The sequence below is a fragment of the Bombus pyrosoma genome, linkage group LG8 (assembly GCF_014825855.1).
Source record: "Bombus pyrosoma isolate SC7728 linkage group LG8, ASM1482585v1, whole genome shotgun sequence".
Classification (NCBI taxonomy): Eukaryota; Metazoa; Arthropoda; class Insecta; order Hymenoptera; family Apidae; genus Bombus; species Bombus pyrosoma.
In genome coordinates this window covers 4655697-4679409 of record NC_057777.1, presented here as the reverse complement: position 1 = coordinate 4679409, position 23713 = coordinate 4655697, and the positions used below count along the sequence as shown (strand labels likewise).

Here is a 23713-nt window from a genome sequence, read left to right as displayed (position 1 = left end):
ATGATCTGTAGAATTATCTCGTTTCATTTTACCTTCAAGTACCGAATTAATTGTGAATTTATCGAACCACGAGTTCATGATATTGGCATAAGAGGGATATGCTCTAGTATTCATTTAACTGTCACGAAATTATTCTCGGCAATTAGTGAAAATTCCTCTATATATGCCTTGTGTAAATCTCAAAATTTATAATAAATTTTATCTTTCATTTTATTCTATTCATGCTAAATGTTTTTCGTTCTCGTTTCTAATACAATCAAAAAGCAAACGAATTAGAAATACGAAATAAAAATGTATAGAATATTTAACTCCCTCTGTAACCAATGCATTTTATTCATCTTGTTACAGCTAATTGGATATTACTGCAATTTCATTTTTTGCCACATAACCCATTTTCCAACAGAATAAGAAGGATTGTGAAAGATATGTAAGATAAGTTACATTATTTACAGCGTGTACTCTTTATTATGATCAGTTTTCATGAGAAAACTTTTACCAAATAACTTAACAATTGACATAAAAACTATATATCTATACAAAACTTCAAGTCAAAGTTAAATCTACATTCGACTTATTCAAAATATGTTTTACACTATACTGATACATAGCAGCATTGATTTTCTTCAGTTTATCGATCTCGTCCCTCATCTCGGAAAACTTTTTCGAGGTTGCGTCCTCCGATCCGGCCATATCGATATTTTTTTCTGTGTACAAATCAAAATCTAAAATGTCTGTTGTATCTCGATCCCTTGAAATCACTTCGATGAAGCTTTCCTTTCCGCTATCGTCCGATATCCTATGTAAATTACATAGTTGTAGACGTGGCTTAAGGTCCGTGACCCGGAAATTGTCGTAGTTTTTCGCGAAGAATGCAGCGGTGATTGGTCCCTTGTGATCGATCGTACGAAGAATCTGACGACTCGCTATGTCCCAGACGTGAACTTCGCCGCTGATCGAGCCCGATACCAGGTATCGACAATCGATCGATATCGACAATGATACTACGCTCGAATTGTGCCCCTGGAAAACTATCACTCCATCCGAATTTCCGTCATTCCGTACCTGCACATGATGCTCTATTCCACGTGGCGGCTCGTGCAAATTGAATCCATATATGTTACCGTTTGTGCAGCCCACGAATAAATCACTTTCGCGTGCGTTCATGGAAACGGAAGTGAGTGGCACGTCGAACACAAGGGTGAGCAATAGCAATCCGGAGCCTGGGTCGTAAACGTTGCATGTTCGATCGAGAGATACGGAGCACAGTCTTCCTCGCGCGCCAGCATGTCCAAATTGTAGGTCCTTCACTGGCAAAGAGTGATGAGAGAATGCGTGCAATGGCGTAGGATGCTCCTCGTTCAATACACGATACAACGACCACACGAAAATTAATCCGTCCTCGGCGCCACTGGCGAAAATGGAACCGTCTTTGCTGAACGTCAAACAGTTCACTGTTTGATAATGTTGCGATAAATTCTTTAACAAACGCCCGTTGCACAATTGCCAGAGGAATAGTTTTTCAGAAATGGCCGCGACCATGTAGGCGCCATTGGGCGTGCAATTCAGAGCAGTAACCTTTCCCGGTGTTGTCAGTCTCAGGTTAGATACGGGAGAATGACTGTTTAATGGCCAAACGTGTATACGCGGTTTCGTTAAATCCGCACCCACTATATAACTGTCGCTTAAAAGTTGAAGAGTTCTATGACTGAGAGCACCAGCATTTTTATAAGTCGATAAAATTGAACCAGTTCGGTGATCCCACACAGCTGCACTCCAATGTTCACCGCTACTGTCACTAGTTAAAATCACTTCTCTCGTGTCGGCAATTCGCGACATTTTTATTATAGTTTTATTAAACTTAAAAACTGATTATGGTTATTTTAAGTCTTAACATATTTTGTCATAACTTTTTCCTTCGATTTAGTATTCTCTCGAGCCGAGCTCTAACTTTCCTGTAAACACGTGCGTTACACTAGGTTAGATTTCCACCATAAACCATGGCGCTTTTAGAGCCACTAGTTGAGACTTGTTTTAGGTAGTATAGAAACGATTCTATTGGACAGTATAACCTCTCAAGTACCATTCATTCCCATAAAATCTTTTGCTTAAATAATTATAATGACCGAATAAATGATCTTTCTTAACAAACTTTTTTCGTTTAGCGTATTTTTTATGAAAGAAATAATTTATATATATAATAATACCATAATAATTTTATAATTGCATATATTTGATATATTTTATTATAAATAATAAACTAACAACGAAATTTTCCTTTACCAAAATCTTATTTCTCAATACTTATTTTCCATTCAATTACTTAAGATATGTTACATCATAGTAGGAAATATCAATGTTGATGATTCATGTTTCAAAACAGATGAGTATATCAAGCAGAGCTTCCTTGACTGACCTTGAGAAGAATAGTATTTATATGACATAATCATAATCTTCGAGAATCAAGTTCGTTAGTAAAGTCTTTTTTAAAAGTTTGGTTTTGCTATATTAAACTATTTTAGATTTAGATAATCGCTTCCAACTGATAACGAAACCGATAAGAGGTTACTAGATCGTGAAGTAATATTTGTTTCAATTTTCTCATGGGCTTTCTCGATGATGAATTACAAGAGGTATCAGAACTTTGTCAAAATGTCGTTGATGGTAGCCGTCTCGTTTCTTGTGTTTGTACCATGGTGCGAGTGGAAATAACGTAAGTCTACTTCTAGCGATTATGATAATTGACTAACTATTACCAGATAACTTCCTAATTAATTCCATTATTTACAAACGTCATAGGAAAACCGAGTTCAAGACCATCGTCGTGTGCATACAATTCGCGAAGAACTATCCTAATGTTCCATTGTTACTTGAATTGAAGAGCAAAACTATATCTGTGAAGTTACTTAACGGTCTAACAGAAGTCTGTGAAAAGGAATGCAAGAAATTGTTGGGAAAGGCACAGGTAAATATTTGAATCTACCAAATCGAACAGTTTCTTATTTATATGAATTTACTATATGAATTTTAATTAATGCTGTAGGTGTTACCAATATTGAAATTTATCCGTAATTTCATTGATGAAAATCCTTTGATTTGTTGCTATGATGAAATCTCAACCATAAAAAAACTCTTAGGGGACGACGATGAAATAAAATTGAAACAAAAATATTCTTCTATTAGTTTGAAGATTAAGAAAGAGTTATATTATTTCAAAGCTAAAATCGATGTACCAGATAATTATCCAGTTGCCTGTGTAAAGTATGTACCAATGATGACTAAAAACATAAACAAGAAATTTATATTTCTTTTTAATAATTGTTTTGTTTGTAGATTGGAAGATGTAGATACAAATTTTCCTCCACTATTTACACGCCATTTCACAGGTCAAGGAAAGGAATTAGCCAGACAGTGTGTAGAACCACCGCTTAGGAAGAAACCACGCACTCCTTTTATTCCCTCACCATCCTTGGAAGTTGTCACATCTTTTCTCATACAGTATGATGTCTATTTATCGATGTTTATGTTATATCGATATCATTCTTACTCTTATTTAATATTTTCTTTTTGTGAATTGTATCATCTAGATGTGTAAAGACTTTGCCACAAGAACATTGTCAGTCATGCAAACAAAAATGTTTGCCAGAGAATCCAGAAAATGCAGAAACCAACGAAACTGCAGATATGCATGTAGAGAGACTTTACTGTGGACATTTGTTTCACCTACACTGTCTTGTGACGTACATGAAGACTCCTCCATTCCATGGTAATTTCTATTATTGCATCGAATTTCAATTGTCACATTAGTGTGATGTAATATTAATGGGTAAACTGTTTGAATATTTATGCAATTTTATACTTTTATGAATATAATTAAGAAGTACAACCTAGGAAGCACTTAGTTTCATCTACCAACTATTGTAATAAGTACTTTGTTTCCGATATTTTACATATATTTATGTATGTATATATGTATTTTGTAGATTTTTATACACTTATATTTCCGAAAAAAGGCACACATCGGCATTTTAGTTTCGAATAATATTGTTTATTCTGTTATAGGGGGTAAAAAATGTCCAACATGTGAACAACGTATCTATCATGAAAAATGGGGTGTAAGCGATAAGCTTGCAGAAGAACGTTGGGCTCATCAACAAGCCCGAGCTAGGGAACTAGCAGAGGTAGAAGATTTTTTCAACTGAAATCTACATTTCATTTAAATCATATCTCTAAGTGACGATATTTCTATGAAAGAATGCAATATCACGAACAAAATATTGCTATGGACAATTAGGGAAAAATGAGTGGTGAGGATGGGAAGACAAGTATAGGAAAATTTTCAAAATAACATTATTTATAATTCCACGCATATCTATATACGAACAAATGTATATAGGTCAGCGTTAAAAGAAGGTATTTTTAATACCGCAAAGTTTATTATGATATACACTAAGCAGTTTATATATATGCTATATAATAACAATTTGCTTGATAAGGTGCTAATTTTTCGCATTATTGAATTGTTTTTTTTACTAAACTAATATCGTAAAATTTTTGTCAGATTGAAGAAAGAATCATTCAATGATTTTGTATAAATTTAGATCTTTAATCATTTTTATATTGAATATTTGAATTTGTACTTTGAAATAACTAAAGAACTTATTTTATATTACACTGATATTGAAAAGACGTTTTAATTAAAATATTTGAAAGAAGAAAAATCAATTGGAAAATGGTGTTGATATACTACTTATCGTGCGTTAAAGTACTCACCAGTTCGGTTACGAAGTGCCTTTCCATGTTTCACTATTATGACGGGAATAATTCTGAATGTTACTTGTGCGTGTTGTGAAGTGCATCTTCATATAGTTTTTAATATCTTGATGTTGAATTGAATTAAATTGAATCGTATTATTAATTAACTATCACAGAAAGATATAATATAATTTGTTAATAACTGACAACAATATTCAACCGTTAAAAACTTTCAGTGTCGTGGATCGAATATTCCTCGTGCGAAAAAGGGCGCGATATTTAATGTACTGATTTCAGCGCCACTCGCGGAGTGCAGAATTAATCGATGTTATCGAAACGTCTAATTGCAATTTTTTAAAAACTCTTAAGGTTGGACACCTATTGTATAACAAAATAAACAAAACAATCAATTTTTACTAGTAACAAATAATTAATGTATGAAACAAAAACAAAGTATATTCTTTCTTAACAAAATTGTTTTTTACGTGGAATGACTTATACATTTTTATTTTTGATTGTAATAATAAATACTTATGGAAGAATGTATTTTACTACGTCAATTTTATTCCAAACGAAAAATATATATTATTTATTTAACTTAAAAGACATGAGAAACTCACATGTATTAATAACGAATAATGTTCATGACTTCAATAGAGTTCTAAATGTAAATTTTTCTCATAATCGATAATCGAAAAATGGTCGATACGGTTTATAGCGGAACCATGGCGGAACGAAACATACAAGGTATTTATCGTATGTATCGACTAGCTATATATACTCTTATGCCTTTGTATATTTGTGACCGTGGTTGTGACATATTATATTGATCCTCGGTACCGACTACGATGATCCTCTATTTATCTCGTTCTCGTACTGGCTTTCACGGCGTAGTTTGTGCGGATATATTATTTGTTCCGTAGTTTGTCTTTCTGTGGATTGGCATTTTTTTCATGTACATTTCAGTCCGGTACGACACGGATGATAGCGTGTTTAGGTGGAGCCACGAAAATATAGAAAGGTAAACTTTCACGAGTGAACTGGTTATGATAACCTAATTTCAAAATCGTTTATTTGTTCTGAGTGGAGCCTTATATCTTCATTTTCCATTGTGGAATTATTGATCGAAGTTCGTTGAATTTCAGTTGGAACTCCGTTTTTCTTACGTAATTTTAAGTACATACAACGAAAAACATTCATTTTTATCTTAGTTATTTAATGTATTTATCGTTTCAATATCTTATTTAATAATGAAATAATGATAAATTAATTTTAATGTACAGTACTTAATTTTAAATGGCCTATACATCAGAATTTATAAACGTGGTATATATTCAATGAACTAGATTTTAATTTCGATTCGATAACTAAAGTAACGACATTATCGACTGTTTTGAATAAAAATATTTCTTCACCTAGGAACATTCTCTTATTGAAAATCATTTCAGGCAGTGAAATAAATTGGAAAACAATATTAATCTAATAATTTTCCATTCAGCAAGTGTACTTGCCAGTTATATTTAACTTGGTTACCTATACGATGTAATTACTTTAACATGATTGGCAAGGTTTTTCACGTAGATGCACGTACTTGGTTCTGGCAGACAGCCTGTCAGACTAATTCCCAGTTATCGATTCCACGCATACGTGGAAACGCACCGTTGTGTTGCATTCGTAGGGTGGGTGAACTGTGTCTTTCTTACACGCCGCGTCACCCAAAATATGTTACGAGAAATAATCATTACAGTCAGAATTCTGCATTCTACCAACTTTTATTATAAAAATTTCTCAGTATAAACATTGTTGATTATTCCGTTTTATTCATACAAATAATTGAATAAACAATCTCAAATTATAATATTTTAACACGGTTATAGTACGACTCCCAGGTCCTCTTGCATAATAATTTAATGATATAATTTCATTTAATAATATTAATAAATTAACAAGGTACAATTTGTACGTTATAAATTTCTCTTTCGTGCCAATCTTTATATTCTTATATTCAGTAAGATAAATTATTTTGAAAGTTGGAAAATCAACAAAATTTAATAAGAAAATTATTATAAAGGTCTCCTAAAACTTTCAATCTTCTTATCTATACTAACTACAAATATTGATTAAATTTCAAATTTGCGAAATGAATATCGTTTCCTGAGAATCAAGTCTAGAGTTATAATGATACTTAGTAACTTCATGATACAATGATAAAGGTAATTTCATGATACTACGCATAAAATCAGAAGCTACAAGTTTTCTTCATTCATAAATTTTACTTCTAACATTTAATTTGTTCTATGACTAAACTTCTTAATGTTGTATAGAAAAATTTATCAACATAAATAATTTGTAACTTACAATTTACAAAATTTCATTAATCATATTAGCTCCATTGTGCAAGGCGGCGACCATTCATCACACTTAACTAATCATCTTTTATCTGCAGAATAAATCGAATAATTTTGTCCTTTTGAATATTTGCGTGGGAAGGGCTATAAGTTCACAGAGTTGATAAAATTTAAAATTCTAAAAATCCATAGAATGTACGTGACATGCAGAAACATATAAAATATCAAAAGTATAGTACTCATCGTAATATTTAGCGGGTGAAATAAATTTTATAGATTCCATTTGCTTAATTGGGTACAAAGAAATTGGTATTTGCATAAAAATCCGCATAATTAATAGTAATTTATATTTTTTTAAATAATTGTTATATGTTTAGTAATATGTTTAGATGGATGGTATTGGACCCGTTTATGGAACTCTCCTGGGTGGAACAGTTTTAAGCAACAGTATAACTGTCCTCGATAGAGCGTTCCTCGCACGGCCATCGAAGAATTCGCGATTCCGGTGTCGCGGCCGAATTTCGGGGATCGTCCTTGTACGCCGACGGCGATCTATCCCCCGGCTATGCATGTACCAGGGTCGTATTATACACACGATACACCTATAATTGCGCGTAGGGCAGCTTCGTCGTAACGCTTCGTGGATCGATAGCTGGGAAATGGCCGGAAGCCAAGTCCGACGACGTCGTTTCGAGTTTTGCCGTTGTCATCGTATGGGACCTAACCCCTTTCTTCAATGTCCCACTTGTATCGGCCATCCCCCAACGCAGAGCCCCTTCTTACACCCTTCTTCTTTCCTCTCAAAGCGAAACAACTTTCTTTCCTTCGAGATGCATGGAGATTGGTCATAAGTTATGTGGACACCTTGTTCGATTTGTTTTAATAATATACGAGATGTTAGCAGAATGTATGAGTTCGTGGGAAATTAGTAATCGTTAAATGTTAACGTTAGTAAATGTTTAGAACATTGGAATTTGATATTTTTATAGACTAGAGCTCGTAGAATTTTTCATTTTTGAAAGTTGCAATCTTTCAATTTTTATGCTTGTCAGAGTTTGGAATTTGTAAAATTTTAATTGTTAATTTCTAGAATTTCTGCAGGATAAAATGTCTCCAAGTTTAGATGGTTGTAGATTAAAATTTGTATGTTCCTGAATGTTCAAAGATTGACAATTTAAGATGCTTATAGTGTCAGATATATTGGAAAAGATTGAAATCCAATCTCAGAATATTTTTTGAAATACATTGTAACAAATATTAGCAATATAATAGGGCTGTTATGTATCTGTTTTTCTACTACTCCTTCGGTGAATTTAATGGGCACACAGGAAGCCTGCTACCAATTATGACATTCGAACGCGGGTTTAAAAGCAACAGCGGTTTTTTCACCTGCTCCCTCGAGAGTCTCGTTGTTTGTCTTTCTTTGTGTGTTCAATCATAGACGTTTGGGCGAGTCGCGACCCGGCCTGTGGAATAGGCGCAACGCGGGATGCCGCTTATCCCAGTTTCTTTAAATCCTCAAGGGCAGCAGCGAGGAAAACACCCCCTGGTGAAATAGCGATATCGAAATATGATGCAATGTTTAACCAATAGGGTGCACTACGGAATAATACATACACTGTTTTTTCTCCCTTCCGGCTCGTTTGTTCCCTTTATCTATTTAATTACAAGAAGATTCTGTTTCTTTTTCAAACAAAGTAAATACCTGTATTCTTGTTTTTAAGTACAGACAAAATGTTGCAATTTAATTATTGAATAATAACATCTGAAGGTATAATAAACATCCGAACAATAGCAACCAAAATTAAACCAAATTTCTTTATAACACACATTACATATGGTATAAAGTATATGGAGCGCTAAGATCATAGTACTCTATATCACTTCTAATTTTCATAAAATGGCATGTTCTATGTTTATTATTGTAAAAAATTGATCATGTTCTTTTAAGAGATTGCATATTCCGGATTACTGATACTTTCAAATAACAAATGTTGAAATATGTGAGCGAATCCACTATATAATCATCGATTTGAAAAATATTCCAGTAGAACTGCACTTACTTTACTCGAGCTAAATTCCAATCTACATAAACGCCGAATGCCAAGAACAATTTTGTACATTATACAGCAAATTATATTCTAAGCAGTGATATCATTTTCTAGCAATAATATGTTTCATATAATATATATATATGCACATACAAAGTTTCTAAGAGCATTCGAATACTTTTGTGAGTCACAGTGTATGAACGCCAAATGCCAGGGCCAATTTTCTACGTAAATCGACGCCTCCGTGACGATATTCTGGCAATATCAGTGAAGAAACTAGGAAGTTGAATGAGTTCTGCGACGTTCAGTAGCCATTGGCAGTCACGAAAACATCAAAGACGCCGTACGACCTCTCTGTCTATCTCTCGTCCTTACACGAACCAAGTAACCGTACATTCTAAAGAGTTCCCCCGCTCGCAGTAGGGAGGATTCCTTATCCTGGGGATCTGAAAGGCGACGGCTGGTCGCACGACGGAAAGAAAAGAAGAAAGGTGAATCGTGGCGCGTGCCACGCGAAGGGTGACCACACCGTGGCTGCTTTTTATTTTGCGGAAGATCGAGTCCACGTATTCCTTTCACTATGGACAATGGGATCGTGCCCGAAGGACGTATCAACTCACAGCCGAAGGCAACGAGCATCGTAAATGATCCATAGAACACAGCTGCGCCTGTCTTTCCATTTCCACGAAATTTCTTCCTTAAATGCGTGATTTTCAACATACGTCGCTGACCATCTTGTATTTGTTCGTAGTACGATTGGAAGGAAGAGATTTAAAACTAGAGTAGGAAAGATGAGGATAGAGAGAGAATTAAGAGACTGTTGTATGCAACTAAAGTAGCCAGCAAACTAATTCCAAGAGAGAAATCACGTACAGAAATTCCGATCTGCAAGTGAAGCAAGGCGAAGGAACGGAACGCCATAAACAAGTCTCTCGTTCTTAATCAGGACCATCTATCGTCGAAACGGCTTTCCAGTCGTCAGCACGCATCAAGAAAATCCATACTTCAATTGCTAAGGACACTAACCCCGTCGCTAACCCAAATATCACCAAGCCAAATCTAAACTCTGATCACTAGACTGTGAATGTTTATGCAAATTCATATTTTTATGAACACGACTAAAGAAACGGGATCTAAGTAGGATCTAAGTAGATTTGTTCCACCAATGAAGTATTATAATTAGAATAGATACTATACTTTCTCTGCTTCTATGTATTATCCGTTTGTTGTTTCTTTATTATGTGAATATTTTTGAATAATTTTGATATTCCTTATCTTTAGCCATTGCATGTGTTCTATGTATTTCTGTACCTTTAAACGTCTCATAAATACCAAAATATTCACATATTTTCAATACACATATACATATATCTAGATATTTCGATATTTTATATTTATATATATATAGTTTAACAATTTCAAATCCCCCTGTTTGCCTGAAAATCGACAAATCATAATTATCAATTCACCAACAAGCAAACTAGCAGAATCGCCAGTCAATGAGTCAAGCACGCGAATATTGCGACACCATAGAGTCCTCGTGACAATAGACTCGGGCAGCCGCAACAACAAGTTGCAACCACCTGGCGAGGGCGATGCCGGCCACCCAGTGGCCTCCAGGTGCTCTCAAAACCCCCTGTCTCGTCCCGCATGCCTGCTGCCAAACTGTGAACTTTGTCGTTCATTGGGAAAAAAGGATCGTCGTTCGAAAAATGATCACGAAACACCGTGTATCTCTCTTGTACGTCCCTGTCTATGGCACTGGGGGGCAACGGTATCGTTCTGGAACACGCGCGAATCAACGTTCCAAAATCGATACGTACATCTGCCGCAACGTAGAGTCTATTGACTCCTCTGGCTGCTCGGAGCATCTCCAAGGCGACTCAGGATGGAACGCGCGGCGTGTCCCGCTTTCCACGGAAATCTCGCGGGAGAACAGACGGTTCTCCTGATGCTGGCGACTCTTTGGTTTATTGGCATTGTAGGAGGAAACGACATAGCGTGGCTATAAAATGAATTTAGACGGGCAGTTAAGGTTTAAACGTTCCAGCGCTGGAACGTGTAATTGCTACATTACTAATTACTGCAGATCTCTATGCGTTTATAAGAATTTTAAATGTGTACAAATGCAGAGAATATAGGAAACTGTATAAATTATCCAAAATATAACACTTCTCTATGATGCTTAGCAGGCAAAATAATTTTTTACCGTTTAATAATTTTTTTATATTCATAAAAATATAAATCTGCATACATATTCACAGCTCAGTAGTTGGAGAATTTCTTGGCGAACATCTTGAAACCTTTTCAGCTTCGTGTCAATTTGATTCTAAGGAAAAATGTACTTTGCCTGGTTTTGCGTATTACTTACGTTTTAGATGTCCTATACGTACAGTTCCTATTTAATTGCTACGTTCCGCAGAGTCTGAGGACATTTCTGCAATATATTTTCTTTTTTTAGAGAAGAAGTACGTAGTATAATTTAATAAATTTTTTTTACAGAAGACGGAAGTGGTTTCTGGAACGAGGATGGAGGATGTGAGCGGAAAACATTTGGACTGCCCTAGCTTCAGATTGGAACGGTACGTCTTTTCTTGGATTACGTCAGATTGCAGAAAGCATTCGTCACGATTACGTCAGATTACAAAATTTTACACGCATCCCGTTCATAATTACTTGGGATTATCAGGGGAATGATTACTCGACTAGAATTATTTTTTCATGCAAGTGAAAGAAACCCAGAATACATAGTAAAAGTTTTACTTTACTTTACTACAGAGTCCGGAGAAAAATAATTAATTATTTTACAATAAAATTCGCAATCTTTGGATGCAAACTTCGTTGAGAAAATTTTACGCGGATGTTGTTGCATTTATGGAAAGATAAAATGGTCGTTGTAATATTTAAAGGGGTGTGATTGTAAAAACATAAATTTGCAACATGATACAAAGATCCACAGATCAGTTATAACATTTCGAAAACGGGCTGTATAGCGTGTAGACTTTTGTGACTGATTGCACATCTTGCAGGTACAAAACGTGGTTTATGACGAATGGAACTGCTCATTTTTGTGAATACCGTGATTTATGGTATGGCTTGTTATGGAGATGCTTGATAACGAGTTACGAGAGTTTTATAATTGGTCGCTTCTGGAGTTTGAGTTCGACTGATTGCATCATTTTATTTCGCCGGTGAGCCATTTTCTGGAGACTTGGATACGTCGTTCGTAATAGGCAATCCGACAAAAGGGCGTTTCACTTGTGCCGGTTACCGTGTGCCAACTCCGGGAAAAATGGGCAGAAAGTTGCGACAGATTTTTATGGGTCGCGGTCAACTTTGACCTAAGTACGAATTATGTTATTTACCGCAGTAATAACTTTATCGCATCTAAAGTACCAAGTTTAACAGTGCACGATTATGTGATAGATCTTTCTATTAATAACGAAATAAATTGAATAAAACATTTTACAATGAGGTATGCAGTCTTTTACAGTGGAATCTTACAATAGTCTTCAGGACACTATAGTCTTTTTAAATGTTACCTTGAGATCTACTGTTCCATAAGTTGAAAGAACCTTATTGCACGTTACAAATTTCGATTAGATTTTTCACAGGAAAAAGAATTTATTAATTTACTAATTGTCGCAAAAAATGTAATTAATCCATTCAATGTAGACTCGAACAAAGGGATTATGTTGTTACTTGGAGGAACGTGAAAAACAAAGGCAAATTGAGTTTGCAACAGTGTTCGGTTAGGACGTGAACTACAGTTGCAATTTTTCAGGTCAAGAATTTTTAACTATAAATTATGTATAATTTTTCATCTGAGTTAACAATTGACGTTGCTTTAAACAGCTATCAAAAAAGATTATAAAGCAAGGGATTACAGAAAATTGTATATGGGTACTGTGACGTAATAATGGATGATTATTCAACATCGTCCCCCGGAACAAGCGAATTTTACAAAACGCCAATTGCAACGCAATTCTCTCATCGATGCAGGCTATTAGTTTCCGCGATCGATCCGTGTCACACGACACCACCGTTCATGGTACACCATTCATGTATCCCGCTGTAAAAAGAGAATACGTATCCGTTCGTCCACGAAGAAAAGGCACGACCCTGTCTAGGTACGATGCAACGGTCAGAACCACCACACCTACACACCCTCTGAACCTCGACTAAGACAAAGACAGTATTATCCAAGGAAGGAAGTTAGACAATAGTCGCAGGAAAGAAAATTGGAAGAAAGAAAACGAAAGAAACATAAGAAAGGCTACATCAAGATGTATGTCAGTACCACGGAAGGATTTAAAGGAAGAAGAGTAGTAATTATAGTGCGATAAAGAGAAAGAGCCTAATCGATCAAGAGAACTAAGAAATCGCAGAGAGGATATTAAGGATCACGTAAGAAAATGAAAATGGCCTAAATTCTAAGGAGAACAAGAGAGACGAACAAGACAGCACTGGTCGACGAATTAATGGTAAGAAACGTGTAAAACAATATTAACATGTAACAAGATCTAGAAGGGCAAAGATAGAAGTTATAGTGTGAAGGAGAGAGGAAGAGAAAGAGCTGAATGTAAGAAACGAGCGAAACATGATAAAATGTATCTAAGAAACCTCAGTCCGAATATAATGGCTACAGAAAGTACCATTGTATTTATTATAGCGTTATTAATTAATTAGATCCAAGTATATGAAATTTCCTATTATTCGTAAGTATCCTGACTTGAAAAAATTTAATACTACAGAATGAAACGTATAGAGGTATGATGGAAAAATGTTGCACTGAAAGATAAGGCTACGTACTACAGTAAAGAAGAATATCTTAGACAAAAAAAGAAAAAAAAATACAACACTACGTACAAGAAAAGCAAAAGAAGAAAGGAAAGAACAAAAGCAAGCGGATCGTAAAGATACGTATAATGTAAAGAAGAAACGTAAAGAGATAACACGAGAGAGAGAGAGAGAAAGAGAGTGCGAGTATAGCAGCGCTTGATGGCTCACAGGTCGGCAACGAGGGGGTGGTTTCGAGACGTCGCGTTGCGGGGCATCGATTTCGGGCCAGGCCGATGGCATCGGCGGGGTATCGAGGGGCGTCCCGACGTGCTGTTGGAGCGCGTCGCGGCGCTGCTGTATACCCGAAAGTACGAGTCGACCGACAGAGCCGCGCTTCTCTCCGTTCTCGAGCCATCTCCAACTACCACCAACGATACATACACACTCCAACCTCGAAACTGCCTATCCTGTTTCATCTTACCAAGTCGGAGGGAGAAAGAACGAAAGCTGAGGCGCGCGCGCGCGCTCGTGTTTGCCGCCTGCGCGCGAGTCGAACGTGTGGCCGAAGAGAGCGTTGCGGGCCTCGCACGAGCTCGCCACGGACGTAGCCGAACCGCTTAGCAGTCGCGCGACCAGAGACCACCGCGTCGTGGTGCTGCCAGCCTCGAGTGCCTTGCCTGGCTTAGACAGCGACAGACTTGGCCTCTACTACTGGCTGGTACTGACGTTGCCGCACACGACACGACACGCGGCCAGTGTGTCCACACCGGCTCAGTACACTTGGAAGACTCCGCCAGAACGGATCAGGCATTCGTGTTTCTCTTTCGAGTCACGATTTTGAAGTTCGTCGAATTACTTTCAATAAAAATATACACGTGTATACATAAATATAGCTATAAACGTATGAAACAATTGGTATTTCGGAGGCACACGAGCTAAAAAGGAAGATACTATATATAGAGATATTTAGAATAATCGAACGATAATAGGGAATGAAATGGCAAAGTGAAGCGGTTTTGATCAATTAACAAAGTGAAGACGTTAGACACGAGATAGACACGGTTAGACGTGACTTGAGTTTCGTATACGAATGCGTGGTGTATCCGGATGCGCCGGTGCACCACCAGCTGCAGCTGCCAGTGCCGCTACTACCGCCACTGCTACCAGAACCGGCGGTGCTGCCTAGCGCTGCCGCCGTCGTCGTCGCCGCTGTCTCGCTGGTGCTGCTGCCGCTGGCAGAGGCTCGCAGAGGTGTCCACCTCGTGGCAGTCGACACTTCCTGCCGGACGGTGGTAGTGTCCAGGCGCGCTGGACACACGACGAGCCGCAGCCGGTCGCTGCTGCCGTTGTTCGAACGTTGTGAGGATTAAGACGTGGAAGAGCCGGCCGTGGAACAGGAGACGAAGAAAGAAAGAGAGAAAGAAAACAGGGAATTGATAAGGGAAGAAGGTAGAAGTGTGTGACAGAAGGTGATGCGTGACACACACGGTGCTCTGTGAACTACGGCTCTCAACTGTACGAGAAGAACGTTTTTTTTTTTATTAGTGTAACAGAGGAAGAGAGAGGGAGAGAAAAAGAATTCGCGTGGGCAACGAAAAAAAAAAAAAAGGAAAAAGGAGAGAAAGGAAAAAAGAGGAAAAAGGGTTTGACTAGCGAGTGCGACGAACCCTTTCGCTACTCCCTTACACGCACGGGGCCGCACACTCGTGCACGTATACCGCGAGAGCCGCGACGTGTCGCCGGTAATATAGCGTGTACGCTTTCGTTTAGAGGGTTTCTTCCCTCCGACGTCGACGCGCGTAGGAGTGCCGGGTCGCACGCGGTGCCTCCTCTTCACCGACGTCGAGTCCCGTCGGGGTGTCTACACCTTACCTCCTTCTCCATTCGTGTTTCCACCGATTCTCCCAGTGAAACCAACGTATACGTACACATATACGCGAAACAATTACAAAAATGAAAGCACCAGTGATCCATCTCGAACACCCATAAGGATACTAAAACTCAACCTATATATATATATATGTATATGTATGTATTCTGATTAAAAAACGTATATAAATAACCTACATCAAAGAAGCATCGAATAACTTGAAAAAACGATTGAAATACAAGTTCACCGATTAGATCCTAAACTGTAAGAACGAAACACACAACGAAGGAGAAAGAGACAAGCTTTCTGTAAAGATTCTGAAAGGAAAGAAGAGGAAGAAGAAGAGAAAAGGATCACGAGTTGGTGGTTGGTGCCGGGTGTGCTGGTGGTGATTCGGCTTGCGCCAGGTCGTGGTGATGCCTCGCGGCCGCGGATCCTTGAGATCGCTGGGTGTCGTAGGTAAGGACACCGCTGGTGCTTGCGGAGCCGCAGTCCCGGTTTCGTACGGCGTCGTTGCGACGAGGACACGCTGACGAGTGCAGCCCCCGGTGGCACGGCAGTGGTCGCTCCTGCAGGCCATGTATTACGGTCCGGTAATCGACCGTACAATCGGCAGCAGCTGCAGTGCCAGCGACCTTCAGCAGCCGCGATCACCACGGCCACGACGACGTAGACGCGTTGCCGCGGCGCCCGGCGTCGCGGACGACGCCGACAACGAGGACGAACTTCAGTATCACGAGCCGGCGTACGTTGTCCTCGATGTGCAATCGAACGAGAAAAATGGTCATCGGATTGGTTGTCACGCCGCTCCGAGGCCTGGCAGAAGACGAACCGGCGGAAACGCGATTAGGATACTGCTACTCGCCACTGCCGCTGCCTTCTTCGCACTCGCCGTCTCTCCTGGTAAGTTTTAAGATTATTTCAACCACTGTCTCTCTGATTCCGTGGGGATTCAATTGTTTGTTCAGATTGATTCTTAGTAAGTCCTGGGAAAATTTGTGGTTCCTTGTTCTATGATAATTTGCTTCCGAAGGATGGAACAGAGAAGAGACCGCATTTGTATTTTGTATAGTTTGTGATTAGACGTTTATGTTGCATAATTTAGTATCCGTAATTCGGTGAAGATTTTTTGAAATTTTAGTTACTTGCGTATCTTAAAAGGAATAATTGTATTGGATTAATTTTGACACAGAAGAATATGGATTTTTATCTCGTTGCTAGAATTTAATGGAGAATTTGACAAATTCTGGTATTCGAGTATTGCAACGAACGAATGTGTAACGTTAAATGGAGCAGACGAAATAGCTTGCTAGATACGAAACACGGAGTATCTGTAACATGACAATATAGCCAAATTACGAGCAATTCTTAGAAGTAGATTATTGTAAATTAATTAGGATGAAACGTTGAATGCTACGCGAATGGGTTAAAAGGTGTGGAGTAGAGTAGAACGCTTGGAGAATCGGTGAGACTATAGTCTCTGCGGAATCAATCGGTGCTCAAGGCCGTTTCTCCCTCTAGGGGGTCGCGACCCACCTCCAATAAGTTTAACATGTTTTCTGCGAAAGTCTTGCACCGGAGTTGGCACGTACTTTTTACGAAGTATATTTGACATCGATTTGGATGTAACTTAGACTAGGAAGGTGGATAAGAGCTCGTGAAATTTCAAGAAAGAAACTTTCTTCTTCTTGACAATTGATAATAGCATAATCCGTAAGAATGAGACTCGCAGGATAATTTACAGATGAATAAATTTTGTAGATCTAATAATTTATCATACCATGCACATGCGATGAATGGTAATATCTAGTTTGTAAGATCTTACGAATTATATTTGATAATGTTTCACAAGATTAAACGATTTTATAATCGTATAGCATTATTCATCTTGTCATCACGTTTGCTCCTCGACACGAAAGTAAAGAAACTTCAAATATGCTATTTTATATAATTAATCACCGTGTTTATGGAGTTCATTTGGGAAAATTGCTTGTTAGAATATAACACTGTGGCTAACGAAAATTCAATCAGCAATAAGCATATTACGATAACAGAAGTTTCTGTCTTTGAAATAAGACTTTTTCATAGACCGATGAAAGGTATCATTCATTATTACTTTACCACGTTTGCCTGTTTATCATATTAAATATCAATTACTTCGAGACGCTTGAGTTTGTCTCGTCAAAATCAATTACTTTAATCTTCGCGAATAATTTATTTCTATTTCTAAACGACGTAAAGTACCGAAGGTATTATCAATTATCGTTCAGTTAATCTTTATCATTGGAGTGCGGATATTTATGCAGATCCATCGCTTTATGAATGTAATTAAAAGAAGTGCAACTTAATTCGATATTGCCACTGAATATTTATCGCATCAAATATTTTTCGCACCTTCAAACTTCCTCTAAATGCATCAAAATCCTCAGTCTATTTATCACGATGAGACCTATGAGACCGTTTCATTTTTCTTCTTCCTCTCTTACTAACCATCTTCTAGTCATCTATCGCCTAATCTGTATTTCTTATTTCGATTGAACGTTGACATGGGAACCTACCGATTGTTTCAATTCGAAAATTACATTCGTATTTGTTCCGACTACAATGGCTATACAAATACGAAATACACATTTGTATACAGCTTTATTTTTCAATCAGGCTCTTTCTTATCATGCGCATCTAATTTTCATAGCATTAAATTCTCGTAGCCATACGAAAGAACTGTCAGGTAATACGAAGGACTTATACTTATGCTTGGACTTGACTTAATATCAATATTATATAAATGATATAATAAATGCAACGGTGTAAAAATATTTCAGCTGTTCACTGTATACAATCTACGTGAGAACATTTTGAAAGTGTCGCGAAACTTGGCGCATTATTGCGGATTATCTAAGGGTAACCTATTAAATCAACGAACTCCTACATACCTTCGTAGTTATTGTCAAAAAGCTCGAAGCACGCTGACCGGCTGGTCGAAATACGAAAAGTAAACAGCACGGCCTGTCCGCCGGGAAAATAAGAGAAATATTCACAGGCATGTTGGCGCCTGCAACGTCTCCACTCGAGCATGCAGATACGTGTATTATTAAAATGCTGCTGCTCCGTTTCGTGATTCGTTACGCGCCTCCCTCTCTTCACGTTTTTTCCTTCTTTTTTTTATCCGGTTTCTCCTCTTCCCTTTTATTTTTTTCGTCTCTCGTTTCATTCATTCGTCGTGGAGAAAAATCGGTGAAAAAAATCGGAGGAAATTAAGGAAGATTAATTGAAAGAGCGAAGGGAAGTGGAAAAAGAGGCGCGGATGGGCCAGAAAGCTAGGTGTGCATTCAGCGCTTTTTAGGTCGACTTTTTCTTCGACGAATAGTCAAGTGGCAAGTGGTGACAGTAAGCATGTGACGCATTGCGTCAAAATCCAGTGTCGAGGAAACTGTTGCACGAGACTCGCCCTCTGCACCTTAGTTTTCGCGATTTTCGTCAATCGAATCGCTCGACTATCTGCTTATTCAGCGTTCGTTTTAACACAGGATGGAATTTAAATGTGCAGGAAGCTGGGTCGTTGATTTCAGTCCGGTCTAAGCGAACTTTAACATTAATCTTCCCAACGACGAGTTCTTTTTCGACTTCTTTTCATCGACTGTTAATATTCTTATGAATGCAACCGAAGAGATAACATTTCCATAGAGATTCGTTTTAAATTGTTGAAAATTATAAGCGGTGTGATCTATTTTGTATATATTATATATTCCTGCATATTCCGTCGATTTTTACATCTTGAAGTTTCTCACAAACGTGATAAAAGTCCGCACCAACGTCTAGTAGTCGTTTTAACGTATGATCCACGTAAGTAACTGCAAACCGTGTTCACAAAAACCATGTTCTAAAGCACTGCACAAGCAACGGAACCGTTTAGATACACACGTTTGGATGCATTGTGCGAGACTGGTGAATGCGACAAAAGACGGTGAAAAAGCGATATTTTCCGTGGAAAACGTGCAGGCCGTTCGACGGCCACCTCCGGCTGTGTTTTCCTCGGCTCCCTCTCATTCTCTCGGTCTTCGTGGCTGACGCGTTCCGGTGGAAACGTGGCGTGTGGCCCGTAGACATCGGCGAGCCGCACCCACGCGCGCTATTTATCTCGTCGTCTGCCGAAGCCAAGTGCCAAGAGTACATTTTTTCGCATACCGTTACCTCTTCGTCGCATCTCTTTGCCCTCCTCTTCATCTCGTTGCCCCGCCATCCATCTTCCTTCTGTTCGTCTATCCGTCTATTTCTATCTTAACGCTACAACTGCCGACGATTAAAATGCGAGACTCGTATCGAAGAAATCAAAACGGACGATATCCAAGAAAAAGAAAGAAGAGAGAAAGAGCAAGAAGATACGTAGTTGAAGGTAAATGGCAAACTTTTGTTCCATATATTTTGTAAAGAATCGTTCGAAATTTCCAAAGCTTACCATGGTAAATCTATCAAATTATTGCGAAAAATCACGAATCGATCATTCTGGTCATTGTTGCTGCCTTTAGCGTTAATCGCCACCGCCCACCTTTCCTCCTCCTCTTCGTCGCCTTCTTCTTTCGAGCTGCTGTCGTGTTTTCCACGATCTAGAAGGAAGCAAACGGTCGTGGTGCACGAATCGTATCGAAGGAAACGGTGGTGGTGCCACTTCTTAAATTTAGATATCGTAGAGAGGAACGATCTATCGCTGTCTCTCTCTTCCGCACGATCCTCGTGAAGACGGATATAATAGATATTCTGCGTCGTTTCTCGCGTCGTCCCCCGCCGACACCTGGCTGCGATAAATTTTTGCTCGTTTCTTGGTGATTACCGCCTTAAGGCGAACCGAGCCGAGTCCGCTCGTTGTTGGGAATAGTCGACGAAGACGTTGGATCACTGACACGGTTGTGGGCTGCAAATTAAAAGCCTTATTGCGGGATACAAGGCGGAGAGGTTGAGAGAAGTTTTACGTAATGCATCATTTTCTGGACGGCGTCTGATCGATAGCCACACTGTGGCGTGCAAAGTTTGCAAAGCTCTGCTGTGGAGAGGGGATACGTCTATATGGAGGAGAAACTAATGTTTCTTGACCGTGTTCTCTTTTCTGCATTTCTATTGGGCGAGCTTGGCCTCAGGGTGGAATTAATGAAACGAGTTTTTAATTCGTTGTGTTTGCTTATAAGGTACTGAATATCAAGGTAGAGATTAAAGACCAATTAAATATTCGTTTTTAAGACGTTTCTATTGCCTGGGCTTCTTGCAGGGTGGAATTAACGAGATGAGATATTTAGAGGTTTCTTTTCTTTCTTCTATTTGACTATGAGCTACTAAGTATCGATTAAATGTTCTTTTTTAATAATAGAACAGAGTTAGGATTTGCTAACTTTTCGTTTGTTTACAATGTATTAAAAATGTGTAGAAGCGTTTGATAAAATTATTATACTTTCAAGGAAGATATATCGACAACTGTGATTCTTCCCAATATTCTTTGTTTCATTTAATTCGGTACAGTATCTTCATCGAATACTCTAAGAAAAATCAACGAAAGAGATCTTCGGTATCTAATCTTTATCAATATGGAATAAACAGAAAAAGTTTCAAGAATCTTTCGAGTTTATTAAATGCAGCGCAAAGTATAAATAGGTGATTGTTCCTTCAAATCTGTCATGATTCGTATTAGCATTGCGCAATCGAAGACAGTGTAAGCAGAGTTCCTTCCGTCTCATGAGCTCCCATGAGACAAACGCAACATGGGTAAATGTAGACTTCTAAGAAAAACCCAGAACTTCTATGACAAGAACATTCGATGCTCGTAATTCTTTCTCACCAAGGGTGAGTCAGAGACCATCACCGCTCCCCTATCTTATGAGACACGAGCCGGTTTCCCGATTTTACTTTATCGTAAATTAGATCCGGTCCCTTTTCAGATCGATACCTTTCCATTCTATGTCCCTATATCTATCACTGTAATTAACGCATAGTTCTTAATTTCGTACTGTGTCAACTTATAACAACATACGTATTAATTTCGTACTCTAAATATAACGAAAACCAAGATACTTGCTATATTTGTGGAGAAAAGTTTCTAATTCGAAGCTCACAACTACGCCAATTACGTCATTGTCCCTATATCTGTCCCTCTAATCAACACGTAATTATTAATTTCGTACTGCGTCAACCTGTAAACGCATAAATATTAATTTTGTAGTTAGGTGAAATAAAGACAAGGATATTATGTATTTGAAAAGAAGAGTTTCTAATTCGAAGCTCGCAACTACGCCAATTACGTCATTGTCCCTATATCTGTCCCTCTAATCAACGCGTAATTATTAATTTCGTACTGCGTCAACCTGTAAACGTATAAATATTAATTTTGTAGTTTAGACGAAATAAAGACAAGGATATTATGTATTTGCAGAGAAGAGTTTCTAATTCGAAGCTCGCANACTACGCCAATTACGTCATTGTCCCTATATCTGTCCCTCTAATCAACACGTAATTATTAATTCCGTACTGTGTCAACTTGCGAGCACATAAATAAGATACACAGTGAGTGAATAAATAAATAAATAAATACATAGTCTTCGTATGACAAAAAAGAAGATACATTACTTGGAGGATGAATATGTTGCCAACTGCACAGATTTACACACTTACACTTCACTATATTTCACTATGAATTCCTATGTATTTCTATGTATTTTATGTAATGATTTCCAAGAAATACGACGTTACGAATTATTAACACGAAATTAGGAAATCGAGATGAAACGATGCAACGAACAGTTGACGATGACTTAATTTCTAGATCGGAGAAACGGAGTCGGCAAAGTTCTCGATTGTCAAGGTCGACTAACTGCATGAATAAACTCGGTCGGAATAGATTATTCGTTCATCACTTGTTTTTAATCGTTTTAAGTATAATAATATACATTTCCTATATTTCTGCAGGATACTCGAATAAAATTGCATACAAAGTTTCAACGTTTCGACGTTCTCGATTTTCTCTCTCTCTCTCTCTCTCTTTCGAGGTGCTTTACCGCAGTTGTTTTGCATCCATCATCCCGAAAAGTTCAGCGTGGCCTCGTTCTCGGCCAAAATTCGACGTGTTCACGGAAATTCTGTTTTTCCGCCGACTGGCTCGATATCATTTCAAAAATGTACGTAAAAGGTGCACACAGTATTTTCACAAATTGTTTACCTACCGATTTAATATCTTACACAATTTTATCAGAAAATTGCTGCCCGATGTGAATTAATCCTGGAATTGTTTTTCGAGCTACCATACAAATTCATATTCAGGTTTGACGTAATTTTCGCGCACTTTGAATACCCCGAGAACATTAAATAAATTCACTAAAATACCTTCAAGCAATTTAAAAACAGCTACGAGATATTTCTATTTGCAATTATTTTGCGATGCTGTAACCAAAATTAGTATTCCGCTAGAGTCATGAAAGATTCTGGGTTAATTAAAAATTGGCTATCTAATACGAACGAAGCAGATAAAAATCTACTATCCGATAGAAGAAAGAAAAGAAGAAAAATTTATTATTCAATACGAATAAGAAGAGTAACAAGTATTGCAAAATACGTCTTCGATTTATCACAGTCATAAAATTGTGAAACGAACTTGGAACAATTATGACACGTCTTCATAACGAAATACACGCAATTAATGTCGTAAACATAACCATAAAACGAGTAAACAAATCCATGTTTTTCATAAATTATTAGGGTGTATATCGTACAAGTAATTGGACCACGATCACTAGCAGTCGTTAAGTATGTGCGACAGTGGACAAATGTTGCTTGTTCTTGAACTTTTCCCGACAAGCTTAAGGGCGGGCTTTGTGAGGCCAGGCGCCAGACACCAGCCAATGGGACCGGTTTATTGTAATGGTTTCGTACAT

At 38.0% G+C, this 23713-nt stretch overlaps 3 protein-coding genes and 1 long non-coding RNA gene across 7 annotated transcripts in view; 2 read left to right on the top strand and 2 right to left on the bottom strand.

Moving 5' to 3' along the window:
• Positions 1-437: 437 nt before the first annotated feature.
• Positions 438-2045, bottom strand: LOC122570065 (WD repeat-containing protein 18). The gene has a single exon (XM_043731914.1). It carries the CDS (start codon positions 1834-1836, stop codon positions 544-546), a length of 1293 nt encoding a protein of 430 aa, XP_043587849.1. The 5' UTR covers positions 1837-2045; the 3' UTR covers positions 438-543.
• A 392-nt stretch (positions 2046-2437) lies between these two features.
• LOC122570066 lies at positions 2438-6028 on the top strand. Its single transcript, XM_043731915.1, has 6 exons — positions 2438-2710; positions 2797-2962; positions 3041-3258; positions 3331-3495; positions 3585-3763; positions 4060-6028. The coding sequence occupies exons 1-6, from the start codon at positions 2601-2603 to the stop codon at positions 4197-4199; spliced, it is 978 nt and encodes a 325-aa protein (XP_043587850.1). The 5' UTR covers positions 2438-2600; the 3' UTR covers positions 4200-6028.
• An 8031-nt stretch (positions 6029-14059) lies between these two features.
• LOC122570056 (protein kinase C-binding protein NELL1-like) overlaps positions 14060-23713 on the top strand; it is an 87188-nt gene continuing 77534 nt past the window's right edge. For 2 of the 4 annotated variants that reach the window (XM_043731899.1, XM_043731898.1), the window contains exon 1: positions 14060-16706. In XM_043731899.1, the coding sequence (XP_043587834.1) occupies positions 16382-16706 (325 nt within the window). In that variant the 5' untranslated portion in view covers positions 14060-16381. The remainder of the gene's footprint in view (positions 16707-23713) is intronic. The other 2 variants (XM_043731900.1, XM_043731901.1) reach the window with 2 other exon arrangements.
• Positions 16715-21047, bottom strand: LOC122570074. Its single transcript, XR_006317699.1, has 3 exons — positions 20260-21047; positions 18737-20093; positions 16715-17134 (listed from the first exon to the last, which is right to left on the bottom strand). It is a non-coding gene; the product is annotated as an uncharacterized LOC122570074 (long non-coding RNA).

Coding starts and splice junctions, on each gene's coding strand:
- LOC122570065 (XM_043731914.1), bottom strand. CDS start 1,836: ATGTCGCGAATTGCCGACACGAGAGAAGTGATTTTAACTAGTGACAGT.
- LOC122570066 (XM_043731915.1), top strand. CDS start 2,601: ATGGGCTTTCTCGATGATGAATTACAAGAGGTATCAGAACTTTGTCAA. Junction 2,711..2,796: donor ATGGTGCGAGTGGAAATAAC/GTAAGTCTACTT, acceptor CAAACGTCATAG/GAAAACCGAGTTCAAGACCA. Junction 2,963..3,040: donor AATTGTTGGGAAAGGCACAG/GTAAATATTTGA, acceptor TTAATGCTGTAG/GTGTTACCAATATTGAAATT.